Source organism: Clavelina lepadiformis, chromosome 7 (assembly GCF_947623445.1).
Source record: "Clavelina lepadiformis chromosome 7, kaClaLepa1.1, whole genome shotgun sequence".
Classification (NCBI taxonomy): Eukaryota; Metazoa; Chordata; class Ascidiacea; order Aplousobranchia; family Clavelinidae; genus Clavelina; species Clavelina lepadiformis.
The window spans coordinates 8,984,786-9,001,354 of NC_135246.1; the positions used below are offsets into that span (position 1 = coordinate 8,984,786).

The window sequence follows — 16,569 nt, forward strand, 5'->3', positions numbered from 1 at the left end:
AGTAAATCGTTTTCAAGATGATACAAAATTAATAATCGAATCGCGCAAAACCATTCAAAAAATATTTTAACCAATTTTATTTCACTCAATCATAATTTCCACTTTCATGTCGATACAACAAAAGCTCACGTCATTGTATCCGTAACAGCACTCGATTACTTTTCAACTATATACAGTATAAAGCAACGAGATAAGCCATCGCCTTGTTATGATGTGATATTAACATGGTCCGTTAATTTGCTGTTGTTTTTTCTTTCCCACTTCAACATTCTGTCACGCTCTTTTCAATGGTGGTCTTATTCATGCAATGCTAGATATTGACAAAACTGTGTTTGCTTTGTGATAACTGCGCAACGTACATTACGGATCAGTTCGCCTCGACCATGACCAGACGTGAGGGTAAGCGTGAAAACACCAAACTTGCACAAGCGATCAGCGTTGCTTGAGAATAACTGAAAATCAGGGAGACGAGTTTTATCCGCACCGTGTTCGTCATCTGCATTAAATTACTTTCTGTACGTATTAGTGCATACTGTCTCACAGGTTGAAATGCACACCTACGTGTTTGAGTTTTGACCATAATTGCAGATTTTAAACGTTGGCCAAATATTGCAGTGTTTGACAAACAGTAGTCTATACCAAAATTGCAACCGCTTCCGTTTTTTGCGCTATAGGTCACACACGCAAATAAAACGTATTTCTTATTAATTTGTTTATGCTTGCGATTTCAAATTTCCTCTGACGATGTGTATACGAAGTCAAATAAAGCAGTATTTTTTTCTTCTTTCGATACGATTTAAATTCTAAATCAACTAAAAAACGCGAAAGCAATAATTATGGATAGCCACCATACCATGCTTACAGAAATTGTCATTGCTTAAACTCAAATGCTTTCAAATGGTTTCATTTTGACAAACTGGTTTCTTTTTTGTACTGTACTGTATGGCATGAAACATTTATAACTATTGGTGATGTCATTTGAGTTGGCCAGAAAAAATTGTACCTATTTGCCCTTAACTGTTAAGTTAATGTCTTCAATCATTGATTGAAACCAGCAGTTTATTCTCTCTACATAACAGCAGCAAGCTTTGTAACACAACTAACGAAGACAATTGTATGGCGCTGTAGGTCTTTGTTGATTCACTTTGCTGGCTTTAAAACGCTGGGCTATTTTACATAAAAATTCTAAATGCATTCAGCCATGTAGTCACTGACTGTTAAGTTAGACATTGTATATACAGGTCTTAATGGCTTTCAGAACTTTCTGTAATTGCCATGACATCATTTATATTTAATGCTACTTCTATGTTCTGCATTTTCCTTTTGAAGAATCGCAGCTCGCAAGGTTTTTTGCATGTGCTTTAATTTCTATGATAGCCAATTTCAGTAAATTTTAAAAGCGGATTCTGTCTATGGCTTGTAATGGAACCTCAACTTTTTTTAAGATCTAGATATCTTCTCTTTCCATCGCCGTCGTGAAATTGACCGTTACCTCTGTGTCTCTTTTGTAATTAGTTGGGAGTTTAAAACTCCATTTGCTTTTCCTTTTGACCTGTTCTACGTATGATAGAGTTATAGTATTAGATGAGAGTGTAGTCCTGAAAAGAACTGTCGAAAAAACCTTTTGTTTGCTGCTAAGCCTGAAATATCTTTCAGCTATATGACAGATAACAAAGCAGTTCGATTGTGGGACTTTGACTTAGCCTTAAAAGATCCATCGCGAATCCACGCCCGCACTGCTCAATTGCAAAAATGGAATGACTTAAAGGTGATTTTTTTAAATAATATTTCATTGGAATCATGATAAATACAATGCACAACTTTGTTACTTTTTGTTACAACACAAAAACAACAAAGTGACAGTTTCCCTGTCGGGGTAGGCCTACAGGCAATGTTCCCTCTAAGCTGCGCGCGTGCGCAAATGCGCACTGCTGACACGGGCTCCGCGCACAGAAAATCTGTGCTGCGCACAAGAAAAAAATCCAACCTGAATTGAAAATAAAATAAACGCATAATAATGGCCACAGTGCGCACGTAAAACGTTTGATGTTGCTCACAGTGGTCCAAGGGACCGCTCAGGGAGTTAGTGTGTTTGCTCAGACTCGTGAAAAATTAGAGGAAACATTGCCTACAGGTGCTACACCTTGCCCAAAGGTGACATGGGAGTAACGACGGCTAAGAGATAACTTCGTTTAGTCTCAAAGTAAACCCCTGTCGCCGGATGCAGACTAAGGTAATTTGTCCACAAACCTAAATTTGTTAGGCAGGGGAGCCATCTCGCGGCTAAAATTTTACAGATGTAATCAAAAACAAACGGCCCAAGTCAAGGCAAGAAATTGAAAAAGTGACTCGAGTCATTTCGATTCTGCTAATCTATTACCCATCAAAGGCATACACACATATGTGCAAAAAAATATTCAATAATGTATATAATCTTAAAAATCGGACCGACAAAATCTGGCTTAAAACAACTTGAAATATCATGGAGCGTTATTGGGCGTCTTTTCTTGCCCCGCACCAGCAACAGTCCATATTTACCGGTGTGAAATTTGCTATCCTGGTTACTTATTGAGGTACTTACTTATTCAAAGCATGAACTTGGTTACTTGTCATGTGTTTTTTTACGTTATACCCATTTGCAGATGAAGTTGGTTATACATACTACGTAGGCTATAGTTACTTATTCATCAAATTATTGTTAAATAAAGATATTTAATTTACCGATTTTGAATAAGCAACCATTGCAGGGAACTGGTATAGCCATCAGCTTATCGTCGGTTCTAAAATTACACTTCCTATCCTTCTGTATGTTTCTGATGAAAGTAAAGTGGATTGGTAAAGTGGATAGTGCCTTAAACGGAAACTGTTTCTTTCTGCCATAAAAGTGACGTGAGACAAAGGTTTTATTACTCAAAACGTTAATGCTGTTTTGTAAATTTATTGTAATGCAATTTTTTCTCTTTATCCCAGATGACGTAATAGGCCTATTTCATGATTTTATGACCTTGCTTCGGACAATTACATAAAAAGTTTCATGATTTTTGAAGAAGTGTTAGAACTAACAAAGAGAAATAATGCACCTGTTTACCCGAACTTGATTTTTGTATGAGCGTGTACTGACAACTTTTGAAGCTGTTTATGACTTATAAAGACTGCTTAGTGAAATAATAATCTATCTTGGAGATAATAATTAATCCGCAACTTATGAAAGATATAATAGACTTATTTACTTGATCCCCATTGGTTAAACTGCAAAGTGTATTGTACTTTCACCTAATTTACACCACTTTCTGTGTGCAATAGCCTATATATTAGTTGTATTTAGTCATTGGTTTCTTTATTATCTGCCAACCTGTATATAGGCCTATACCGTTTTCCACCTCAAATAGTAGAGTTGTTGAGGTCAAGATAAGGACTAGTCGAGTGTTATAATGGGTAACCTATAACCTCTAGTTACTAGAGTTAACACTAGAGTCAAGTAGTCTAGTAACTATTTAATTGAACTTGACTGTTGTATGCTGAATGTAAAATTTTTAGATGTCTGTTAAATATTAACTGAGGCGTTGTTTAAGCATGAGTATGCTTTCTTGTTAACCTGGAAATACAAACTTTATCTGTAACAATAATACATATTTCTATTAATAATTGTCGGTTTTAAGTTTGCCGATGCCTGAAGATTTCTAAACTGAGCTTCTTCCCTTCTGAGAACATAGACAGATGGAAGTCACAGTTGATTAAAGAAATAGTCATCTCAATACAAAATTAAAGAAAACTTTTTGGAAACAGACATTTCACTAGTAGCCTACTCGACTTAAAAAGTGCGATGCTTTGCAAGTTGCTGAAAAATCATTTAAAAAGCAGGGGTGCGTTTAGGGATGCACATTCTAGAATAACGAATCCTAAAGAATCGAGTCTCAAAAGATTCGAATATAATTTTCGTACTTTTCCCGAATCTTAAGAACCGGTTTTATTTTATTATTGAAGATATTCATTGGCACATGCAGGAGATGTTGTTGTCATTTCACATTCCAATACTATGTGGTGGGTGCGTTAATCGTCATGAACTAAACCGTGTATTACGTCAATTTGACAATTGTAAACTTGCTTGAACCAAAATCATTTTGTGAGTATATCGCAAATTCAAAACAAAGCACTACTGGTGCTTAATAGTTTTAACTTTTATGCTATTCTATTCTATTCTAGATTGTTCAAAAATAGTGAATTATTCTGTATTTTACATCCCTCGGCGCGTTTCAACGGGCGCTTATATTAATTTTATCTAACTTAATACATAAGAATAAAACGGAAAGAAAATCAAAAATTAGAAAAGGACCATCACTGGATGGAACAACACCAAGACTGTATTAAGTTATGTTGAACTTGCACCTGCGATGATATGAGTTATTATTTGGTTATTGAAATGATATGAGTTATTATTTGGTTATTTGTATTGTAAAAACACGTTATCATTTCAACACGTCGTTGTTTTCGGTTTAGTACTAGTAGTCAATGCCAACTGCCAGCAAGGTAATATTGCTTTACCATCTTTTTGTGCGTTTTAAGCTTTCTTGTTCTTGTCACATTTTTGTGCATTTGCTTAGCGCGTACTAAATTTGCTATGATCAACTAGGATTGTTTTGCGTATACAACGCGCCAAGGAAAAAGCTATAATATATAGGAATGAATAGCCTACCAGTTAAAAACAACTTTCTGTGTCGGTTGCATTTTACACAGTACAAAAATACGCTTGTTATAAAGGGAAAGACCCGTAAAAACTTACAATACTAACAGTCTTTTGTAAATTTCTTACAACATTATAAAGTTTTTTAGTTGTTACGTTGGTTGTATTGTTATATGTCAGGATTATAATGACTCGAGTCACGTTTTTTGATGACTCGACTTGACTCGAGTCAAAAGTCTTAAATAACTCGAGTCACATTATGACGATTGTGACGGCAAAAAGACAACTTTAGCTAACAAAAACGGATATTTTCTAAAAAATTACCGATAGTCGGCACTATTTCAAAAAACGTAGTCCGGTACTCTGTCGGTACCGGTACTTCTACACACACACATATATATATATATATATATACATATACAGTATATACAATATCTGCAGTTACATGGAAGGCAAAGTTACAAAAAGTCACGTGATTACATCAGCGTTTGTAATTGAAGCCTGCTGACGTAGAGTGATGTCACACTAGAAAGAGCTTTGCTTCAAAAAAGAAACTTTGTCACGTAATGTTAAATTTGTTTGCTCGTCACCGAGTTGACGTATGGCGAATGGTAGCTTACTATTGCTTCCTGGTTGCGTGAGCAATGGTAGCCTAAATGACAACGCAAGCCTATAGCCTACCCTACATTCAGAGTTTCAGACAGTGTTTGTTTAAGATAATTTAGATTAGTATGTTTTCGAAACACGGAAGTTACCCTAGCCAAATACCGTAATGCATATATGACCTACGAAATAAAGTATTATAATCGTAAATTTGAAGATGTTACAGTGTTTTTAATGTTAAGCCTAGTCTTACAGTCTAGGCTATAATACCAGAAAACGGGTAGTCTGGGATATACGGTAATCTAACAAATTTCTTAACCTTGACCGGTAGACTATATTAAAGCAACTTCAGGTCAGGACATACCACTCACAACTTTTTAAACAAGAAGTCGTTTCATTTCTGAAATTAGGCTTACTAGGCCTATGCAAAGGCATCCATCCTGTTGTTGTACACTTGTATACTAGGCCTATAGCCATAAATCCTATAGGCTAGGCTACAGGTACTTGTTACATGTATATACATGGTAGGGTAGGTTATTAAATGTATAATAAGGTAGGCTAACCTATATGTAGTTTGTAACTTGACATGAATTAGCCTGCAGGCGCTACAATCCTACAGGTATCATAAAACCCTGAAAGACATAGGCTACCCGTACCGGTTACTGTTTTAGTGCTGTACAGAAAACAGTGATATAGTTGATGGCATTGACATGGATTGAGGCTATAGTGGCAGAATGGGGTCGGCTCTAGTTTTGCAATTCCGTATCGAATATTTAGGAATTAATTACGTCATAATTTCTTTGGACAACACTAATTAACGGAATGAGAAAACTGAGGACTGCAACAGAAATTCATGGAAAGTGAGGAATTACGAAATAATTTTTGCTATGTTTGCAATAATACAATTCGCAAATATATACAATATTATTTAGCTTAACTTTTTAACTGTAAAAATTTTTTTTGTTGCGATGCGTTTAGAATTTCTTACGAAATTACAAAATTCAAATCTTTACGAAACGTTTTTGTCGGTCCAGTGATTTATTTATTGTAGTTTTTACAGATTGAGGAAACTGAGGAACGCTCACTTTCTGTAAATTAGTGTTGCGTTCGTCAGTTTCCTCATTCCGTAAATTAATGTTGTCCAATTTATTTTCTGTAACCTCTTATCTTAGCTTAGCTCCTTTCCATTAAGCCTTCAAAGCCTCGTGTAAAAGTACAACATACCCAGATAATGCAGAATATACCATATAGATTAGTTTCAATGTTACCCTGTCCTATCTAAATGAAACGTTAGCAACAGATTTAAGAAAACTATTGACCAAATACAAACTCTTCTGGATATCATGTTTTGTCACTCAGCAAACTGCTTGTCTTAAGGCCCTGACCCTGGAGGCGACAATACCATATTTAAATTTAAAAGATTTTTAACAATTCACACGACCAATCAGTTATGATGGGTTTTCACATTTAGCTTTTTATCGTACGCTAGCTTGTAATACTGAGCATTAATTGTGAAAATAAATAAATTTTTAACATGTCTTTATGAACTTGCTCTTCTACAATTGGTAACCCTTTTGTTTGTAATATAAATCATGACATAAAATTTAAATTTGTTATACTCTGTATGTGTATCTTAGCCTTTGACATGCAATGTTGAAAGACCATAGGCCTTCTATACTTTGGACCCCCATGAACTGTAACTGTAAGTATCATGTATTGAGAAATTAATACATCATAACTTCTTTGCTATATCATCATAACTTTTACCCATTCACACCTTCCTGTGATAGTGCCAAAGTAAAACAAACTCAAAATATCTTTCTCACAAACTTGTATACTCTCAGTCTCAAGTTACTATTTAACCTTGGTTTAATAACAAAATGATGATTTGAGTTTTGAATAAATTTTTGTTGAATTTGTAAGATGCAGGGTGTGTATACATACATATGAGATAAATCAAAATTAAATGATTTTAAAATAAATTGGTTATGTAGCTTGGTCACCAAGTTTCAAAAAGATGGTAATCAAGTAGGACCGTCAACTTATTGAGAATGTCATAAATTTTGAGAAACAATGAATGATGAATTGGAATCTTTCAGTGTAACTGACTGGAAATATAAAGCTGAGGGTAACAAACACATTGTCATTTGTGATGGCAAAGGAAAGGTACTTCGATTGGTAAAGCTGTCTGGTCCTCTACCAGAGCAAGAATCCCATTCATTACAATCACGTGATGGCTATCCTGCCAAGTCTCCTTCATTGTTTATAACAGAGCATGGAAGCACAGAAAATAAGGATGAGTTGGACTTTATGGAGCATGTTGTTCTTCCATTAATGAATAATTGTGATGCATGTCACATTCCCAAATATGTGCAATTGTCAAAGTTGTTTTATGAGGAGATGAGGATCAGAATTGATAAGGATAGACCTGAGCATAGGAAGCATAAATCTTTGGATTGTAATGCTCCAGGCCTTCTAATGCATGACCACTGCTTCATTCCATTCTCAAAACAGTATCAGTCTTTATTTGCAAATGGTTTATCATCTAGATCTGATTTGGTCACTGTAGAAATCAAGCCGAAGAGGGGATATATGGCAACAGATGCTGCTATGACTGAAGCAAAATTTTCGAAACACAAAGTTTGTCAGTATTGTCGTACTCAGATATACCGAGTGGTCCATGGACAGCGTTTTAAGAAGTGTTCATTTTACTGTCCATTAGATTTATTTTCTGGTGTGGAAGAATGTATGAATTTGGCACTAAAGGAACTGTTTCGCACACCTCAAAATAACTTCAGAATCTTTCGCAATGGCAAACTAGAATTCTCTCAGGATATCATTGATGCAAGTCGTGAAACATGCAATATTACACCAGATCATTTGCTGCAACCTTTATTATCTTCTAATTTTTTTGATGACTACAGTTGCGTGAATGATATTATAAATTTACTTATTGATTTGGTTTGTCAATCATTACTTTTACCTATTGTTGAAAAACATGACCATGAAACAGTAATTAGCGAACATTGTCTTGGCTTGTATTTAAAAGAACATTTATGTAAACAAACACCTCAAAATGCAATACAAAGAACAACTAATTGTGCTGGGAAGTTACCTGCTAACTGCATACTAGGCCTTATACATTCACTGCAATTATTAGACCATCATTCCATATCGGATATTAAACACCACTATGACACTGTGACATCAAGTGGGCAGTTAAATCTTGACTTGAATGAACATCTTGCATTTGATGCTCCATACTCAAGTGATGAATGGTGCACATTTATAAACAGTATTCTCAAAAATGGAAATTCAGCCAGTGACAGGTGGGTAAATATACTGCAGTTTATGAATACTTCATGAACTGTAATAAGTGATTAGTTGAAAATTAGCCAAGAAATATCAATATAGTCTTTGATATATTTGTCATTCAAGTAGCAAGTACTCGATTGTAACTACAAGTATGTATGTTATTTAGGGATGAAAAACACAAATCTGCTGATTTACTGCGAAAGTTTTTGGTGGCAAAGTCATTTAGCGACTGCTCCGTCATGATTTCCTTTCAGCGAATTATAGATCCTTCTGTCAAATCTCTGCAACATTTGAAGAAAACTTTGTCATCGAGGTCTCCAACTGCCCACCTAAACATACTGCAAGATAAAAAAGGGCAAAATTATATTGTTTCTGTAGCTGTTGTGGATACAGATCCAAAGTTCTCTCAGAAAATTCCAGATTATTACAACCAACATACAAAGATCATGGAATGGTGGGAGAAGATCTTGTAAAACAGTTTCTTCTCCAAATTACAGCAAAAGTATGTTGACTCATGATCATTTTTTGGGGACCACTTGCATTACCTTAAGTTAGTAGAAATTTTGTGATAAGCAAAGTTCAGCGAATGAGCTTTCACTGAATATTTAATTAACAAATACCTTTTGTGTTGTATTTTTATTGTGTTAAAGTTTATAAAATATATGATATATAGCCATGACTTTTTTCTTAACATCGTAATGAAATCTAGACTAGCTATTGTGTTACTTCCTATGATGTGTTATAGATTCATCCAAATCATATACATATACCAGTGTAATAGAGAGTTGCATTTATTTTTGCAACAACTGCAATTGTAGTGAGATATAGAAGTAGGAGCGTTAGTGTGTTTATAAAGCTTTCAAAGCTGTACGCTGCTTCTTGAAACTGTTCTGGATTTGTAGTAAATATATATGCCATTTCTGTTTGATAGCCTTGTATATAAAAGATTCTAACATGTACAATGTTTAACTTTTTCTTGCCATGTTATATTTCAACACATTGTTGAAAATTTTGGTTTTATTCAAGAATTTACTTTATTATCACGTCCGCATGTGATGGATTCTCATGACTTGATTTTGCTTTTGCAGCAGTACGGAAAAAAATATTATGTGTTAGGTAAAGTAATTTAATAGTTAAAATGGATCACAACAAAACATATGAATTAATCTTGGACAGCTGCCATAATGGTTCTCCCCTTACAGTGGCGGCTTGTCTTATTGATGCTGGTGACAAAAAAGATGCTCTACTTTGTAAGCGACACATCACAGGCGAAGGTATGGTTTGGTTGTTAGGTAATGCTGTAAAATTTTGTTTTTACCAAGTTATGAAATATGTGGCATTTTAGTTGTTCAGCTTCTAGTTGCTTTAGTATATACTGTATATTGAAATTATTTGTCTAAAGTCTAAACTGTTCAAGAATTTCAGCTGGCTGGAAAAAACATTTGTATAATATAACCTAATGATTAAGAGTTAGTACAGCCTGCAGTTCAAATGTCAGTTTACATTGAATTACCGGCGATTGATCTCCCCATATGTCCCATAAAATCCCATTTGGGAGAAGTGCTTTCATTGAAGCACCCTTGGATCATTTTGTTTTTGTCATTTGGATCATACTTAACACATTTGTTGTAGGAGAAGTTTACACGCCATTTCTCATTGCGGTACGCAACGGACATACCCAGTTGGTTCGATTATTACTTGAACAATTTCAGATTAACCAATCACAACACACTGGAACTCTGAATTTTGATGGCTATTTAATTGAAGGTTAACAATTTAACCGTAAACATACATAATTTTAGATTCACAAAAGTGATACCAGTGTTGTTATTGACTTGTTGGTTACTAAAACTTCTAATAGCCTGTGTAATGCCAATTTGGTGTTCATCAAAATGTAATTATTTACAGCGGCTTCGCCTCTGTGGTGTGCATCGGCAAATGGCTATCTGGAAATTGTCAAATTGCTTGTGACACATGGTGCTGATTTAAATAAAACGACAACAACAAATTCCACTCCACTACGTGCTGCTTGTTTTCATGGAAAGCTGTCGATAGTAATGTAAGTTTGCCTAAGCTACCATTCTGCACACAAGATGTGTATAATTTAAGAATCCATTTTTTGTTTGGATGCATTGCTGCATTAATTATAGTTTAAAAAAACTCTTTCCTCAGGTATCTAATGGAACATGGAGCTGATCCTAACATTTCAAATCGCTATAGTAACACATGTCTCATGGTGTCTTGCTATCGTGGCAATCTAGAAGTGGTTGAGTTTTTGCTGCATTCTGGTGTTGATTGCAATGTACAAGCAAACTGTGGTGGAACTGCTCTCCATCTCGCATGTGAAAGTGGCCATCTTCTTATTGTAAAATCCTTAGTAGAAGGCGGTAAGACTTTTTTGAGAGATCTTATTATTTATTAGAATTTAATAACCATGGCCATTGCGTGTTCTGGCGTATTGTATGAGTAAAACAAAATGTCCGTTTATGGTGAAAGTTGCATGCAATTCTATTTCTAATTTTGATGACGTCCATGTGCTATGTGACTCGTTATAAAAATAGCACTAAAAACTTTCCAAATACTGGATTGTATTGAACCAGTATCATACCTATAACGTGAAAAAAGTACTGAAGAAAGAAATAGCCTTTGTGCAGTTGCGTTTCCTGGTGCACTATTGATTATACCAATAGGATACAACAACATCAAGCAAAATGTTTTGAAGTTTAAACTTCAACCTTTAACACAAGTGCCTTGTGATTAAAACATGGCAACTTAAGTAAGGTGTCTTAATAACATTGAAATTGTGTTTTAGGATGTGACATAAATATAAAGAACAAAGCCGGGATGACAGCAGCAATGGTGGCGGCAGATGCATGTAAAAGTGAAATTGTTGAATATTTTACTAAGCAGCCAAACATAGACAAGCAAACAAAAGTAAGTTGCTAATTTACAAATCATGGAAAAATATACTTTGGGGCTCGGGCTATTATATTTATCTAATAATCCTAACTTTTCAAAAAACACAATTGTTAATCAAAACCACTACTTGGAAAAGAATAGATTTTACGTACACTGCTACATTACTACGGCATGAAGATAAGAAGTAGTTTAAAACTTACATGGTGCAATACGCCAGACAAGATTTACGTAGCTTGCTGTTTTGGAGCAGTAAAATATTAGACAAACAACTTCTGCGAAATGGAAGCCTGATTAACGCTTAATCGTTTAGTGTGACCATTACACAGCAGCTTTAGCTTCCAATGGTTAACAAGTTATCACATAAGGAATCTCACCATTTTTACTGTATTGTCAGATAAATCTTCTTGAATTACTTGGTGCATCATATGCCAATGACAAGGATCGCTACAACACCGACAAAACGTATCATTACCTTTTACTTGCCATGCTTATGAGAGCCAGAGGTTAGTAAACTGATTTCACTCCCTAACTAAGTAAGTTTCCAACTATTGTAAAGAGGATGTTGCCTGATAATTATAATTATTAATTATCTAATGCTTGTATTCGGTTAACATCACCACTTGTGTTGAGTTGTTTGTAAAGAGCGAGGTAAGTTTATGTTTTAAAATATTATTCTCGTTGTGCAGAAAAGCTAGAGAAAGAAATACAACCGGCTGTTGAGGCCTATAATAACAGGCTGGAGTGCCAGACACCACAGGAACTACAGGACATTCATCACGATCAGGTAACACCGACCTATCCATTCATATTAAAATGGAAAGCACCATTGTTTGTTATAGCGGATCATACATTCATTGATGTACCAGATCAAGGAACTTGCTTAGTTAAAGGCAAAATTGAATATGTTATAATCTCTTTGTATATAATTGTCAGGATGCCATACACGTTGAAGCACTTATAGTAAGGGAGAGAATTTTGGGCTTAAAGAGCCTGGAAATTATCCATCCAATTGTCTACAGAGGGGCGGTTTATGCTGATGGACTGCAATTTAATCGTTGTATTAAGTTGTGGAAACGGGCACTCCACCTGAGACAACTAAACAAGCGTTCAGCTCACAATGATTTGCTTAGATTCGCTGAGGTATGATTATGAGTCATCCTACAACATGTGGTAATTTGCGTTTCCTTTGCTGTGGTTGGTTCCAAAGTACACTTAGGTACCTCGCATAATACGTGCGGTATGTAATCTTGGAACTGGGTGGTAATTACGACTTAGTAATAATTAATTAATGATGTTGACTCTTCATAACACTTGATTGTTAATAACGGTATCAGAAAGAGTTGTTCCAGCTTTTTTCGTTACTTTTGCCGAAAATTGGTTTCTGTCCAAACTTGTCAAGTTTTTTTTTGTTTTTGGATGACCAGGTGTTTTCGCAAATGATACTGCTCAGTGAAAAAATTGTTATGTCTGATTTGTGTGATATCACAAACAGTTGTGTTAAAGAGATCATTCGATCTAAGAACGAAGTGGAAAAACATCAGGTATATATGCACTAGACTAGAACTTGAAATACGAAGCAAACCTATTCTAAAGCATTTACGATGCTGTTTGACAAACATAGCTGCTCGTAAGAGCTGTTTGTAAGGTTCAACTTCTTTAAAATTCAGGCGGCAGTTATCGGCAGGTTGTCACCAGAGGGGGTCCAAATGGACGTGGAAAGCAATAGCGAAATCAATGACCTACATCAAGACCTTGAAGGACATACCTCCTTAACTGCAATTCAGGTTGCTTTGAAACGTTTACTTGCTTCAGAATAAATTTCACACGATAGATTATTGCACAAATTTTAAATTCATCTCAATCGCAACAATCCAATCAAGCATAGAATAATCCCAGAACATGTATCCTGTGTTTAATGTGATCTAATTGTAATACCTACCAGCCTACCTACATTAAATTGTCCATTTTCTCTTTGCGTTTGCGCCGGGATGTAAAATTATTCCATGGCAGAGGAAGTAAAGAAGTTTACTTCATTTCACATTAATGTACGCAGCACGTCCCTTTTATTTCTAAATGCAGTATGAAGCTAGTAATGTTGTTTTACCGACTACTAATGGTATTCATTATAACAGGCCAACATTGCTTCAGCGATGAAGGTGCTTGATACCAATCTCCACACACTTCTCTACCTCATCTTCATATTCTGCAGGATAGAAAAACATTCCTGTGATAAACACAAGTTTGGGTCTATCATTTACAGGTATCCCTTCGCAAGAACTGTCATAATTATTTGCTCAGTTGTCGCTGTTGTTTGTCAATCTTGTTCGTGTTTATGTAAGTTATTAAACTACCATAGAAAGTCTTGAAACTACCACCTTGACCTACTTTGGGGGCAACTAAGCAAACAAGTGTACCACCTTCATTACGGCTGAAATGTCTTGAACCAGCCCATCTTTGTTCATAGATACATAGCACTGATTTTTAATCGATTTGCCTCGACAGTGATATTGTGCAGCTTCTCGGCACACATGCTGCTATTTTTGTGATGTTTCTTAGCCGGTGACTAAAAATTTCCTTCCGGTAAAAACTGCCATAAACAATTTTATAATTTAAACTTATTTCTTACGCTCATGTTTTGATTAGGTTTCTAAAGATGGATGTTAGGAGCACGAACAACTCCACACTCCTTCATATGGCCGTAAACGAGAAAACGCCTGTCGATGACTTCCACGTTAAGTGAGTGTGCACTTCGCTTGTGTAATGGGAGAAATGCTTACATTGTTGAAACTTGAAAGTTCCTCTTTTCCTGAATATGTGTCAGGCTTGTGTTTCAAATGTGCTTGTTGTTTGTGAACCACAAGCATTCAAGCAATGGTTGAGTGCATTGTAAAGCACACTCTTTCCGACACATTTGCACGTCAAGGCTAATATACCATGCAAATTGTCTCATTTTACATTTCTTGACACTCCTTTTTAACTTTTCTCCCCATACTAAGATAATATGTTGAAACATGCTTAATGTTTTTTTATTGTTACAGAGATGTCGTCTCCTTCCCTGACTGTGATGTCACAAAATTTCTCTTGTCATGCGGCGCCAAATCAAACGTACAAACTGTGGATGGAGATACACCACTTCATATAATTGTACAGGTAACAATCTCTAAAAATGAAACGCTGTGCGCTGTAGGAGTTTGGTCATTTAAAAGAAAAGAAAAAATATGTTAGAATTCATAGTAGCTTATTTCAGTTCCCTAAGCGTTAAATTTGAAAACAGTTATGACAGTAAAACTATTTTCCAGAGTTTTTAAAATAGTATAAAACATTTGCTTTATACCAAAATTCAATGAGAACAGGCTGAATTGTCTGACGGTATTTACTGTCAGTTAAAAGATGGCAAAGCTAAAGGCAATTTAGTACAACGCATTAGACTGAATGTAGATGTAACAAACGAAAAGAGACTCGAAGTTTATGTGGACAGTTGCCTTTTGGTTTAATTTTTCGATTTTCTATGAAGAAGCGATTACGACTTCTTATAAAAAAAGAGTGTATTGCTATTAGACGTTACGTCAATGTCTAAGGTAACGTCAATATAAAGTTCAATTTACTTATTAGAAAAATCCCATTTTGAAAGTGATTCTAAAAGAATTTCTAATATTTTTTTATCTATTATTTTTTAGTATGAGAAGCCCATCAGCGACTTCATCACTCTTCATCAGATCATTACCCAGCTTTTGGACCACGGAGCACATTTCGATGCATGCAACGCGCAGCGTAAATGCCCTCTCGAACTTTCGACGACGGGCGTAGCAGAAATTATTTTAAAGACTCAAGCGCACTTGACTTTGAAATGCCTGGCAGCCAAAGTTATTCGTCAAAATAATATAAAATATGAAGGACTTGTTCCAAAATATTTAAAAGAATTAGTCGATATGCACTGATAACAGTAATTATTATGCCACTTTCGTTTACCACTTCATTATTTTTTCTTTATTCTTAGCTAGTTTAGCAATAATACTGTACAGTAATTGTTGTTAAATTCATGCAAAAAAGCTTTCCATAGTTCCCAATTGAACTTTTATTTGATTAAATTTTAATTATTGGTCGGCGACCACATCACACAGGGTATCCACAAATTCTTCAAACAATTTTAAAATATTATTATTGTAAATTGTCTTTGAACGCTTTGTGGACACCCTGTATTTTAACAAAATTGCATTTAGGGAATTGGTTTTTGATAATCCTGCAAGAAATGTATAGCTCATTTCCCGGTTGTCACGCCTTTTTTGACTGATATCCACCATTTCTTGTTTGTATCACAAGCACTTCTGCCTTTTGTCAAAATGCATTTCACAGCGGACTACTGTAATAAGTAATCGTTTACTTTCACGCTTGTATAGTACAAAGCATTTGCAAACTTTCCGTCAACCTTTTACCTTTTCAGAGATTTATTTTCAAAATGAAAGCATAATTTGGTATGGTGTATCTTGCTCTGTTGCAACTTGTGTTCTTTTTTAGAACACTGGGCATAATAATGTTCGTTGCTCATGAAAATGCAATTTTTGACAGAACGTTGCGTTGTACCCCACCTTAACTGTGTTACTTTGATGTTTTTAATTTTTTTTCTGCGTGATTTGTCGTTGTTGCGCATGCATGGTGAGAGCCGGTCTGGCTCTAAATCACTGACACGAAAAATTGTCCAAAAATTACAAAATCATAAATCAGACAGTATCACTGAGCGAAAACAACACAAGAATTCCACAAAGTGTAAGGCAAATCCATCCACAATTATCAGGGTGGCAAAGTGTTTCAAACAAATAGGCATCCTTGTGAAACTCACAATATTCTAAAAGAACATTCCTGTTTTGGCTGTTAATATTCAAAGGTGGGCACTCGGTACCGGTACTTAATTAAAAACTGTTCCTGTTGGGCGTAGGCCTATTCGGTACTTTTTAAAAAGACATTATTATTCGGTACTTTTTGTGTGACTGATCCTGCTGCAAGTGCAATTTTTAAAACTGTTATGGCTCAAGGATTTGGTCAACTCCTGAATT

General features: G+C 35.3%; 2 protein-coding genes across 2 annotated transcripts; both read left to right on the forward strand.

The window, feature by feature from the left end:
* Window positions 1-5,251: 5,251 nt before the first annotated feature.
* LOC143465586 (inositol-pentakisphosphate 2-kinase-like) lies at window positions 5,252-9,687 on the forward strand. Its single transcript, XM_076963965.1, has 2 exons — window positions 5,252-8,613; window positions 8,766-9,687. Exons 1-2 carry the CDS (start codon window positions 7,358-7,360, stop codon window positions 9,070-9,072), a joined length of 1,563 nt encoding a protein of 520 aa, XP_076820080.1. The 5' UTR covers window positions 5,252-7,357; the 3' UTR covers window positions 9,073-9,687.
* Window positions 9,688-9,715: 28 nt separating this feature from the next.
* On the forward strand, window positions 9,716-16,246 carry LOC143465585 (protein fem-1 homolog B-like). The gene is made up of 14 exons (XM_076963964.1): window positions 9,716-9,873; window positions 10,232-10,366; window positions 10,508-10,658; window positions 10,772-10,986; window positions 11,412-11,533; window positions 11,913-12,021; window positions 12,205-12,302; window positions 12,452-12,658; window positions 12,943-13,059; window positions 13,186-13,302; window positions 13,651-13,778; window positions 14,162-14,254; window positions 14,557-14,668; window positions 15,196-16,246. The coding sequence occupies exons 1-14, from the start codon at window positions 9,738-9,740 to the stop codon at window positions 15,454-15,456; spliced, it is 2,001 nt and encodes a 666-aa protein (XP_076820079.1). The 5' UTR covers window positions 9,716-9,737; the 3' UTR covers window positions 15,457-16,246.
* The last annotated feature ends 323 nt before the right edge of the window (window positions 16,247-16,569 follow it).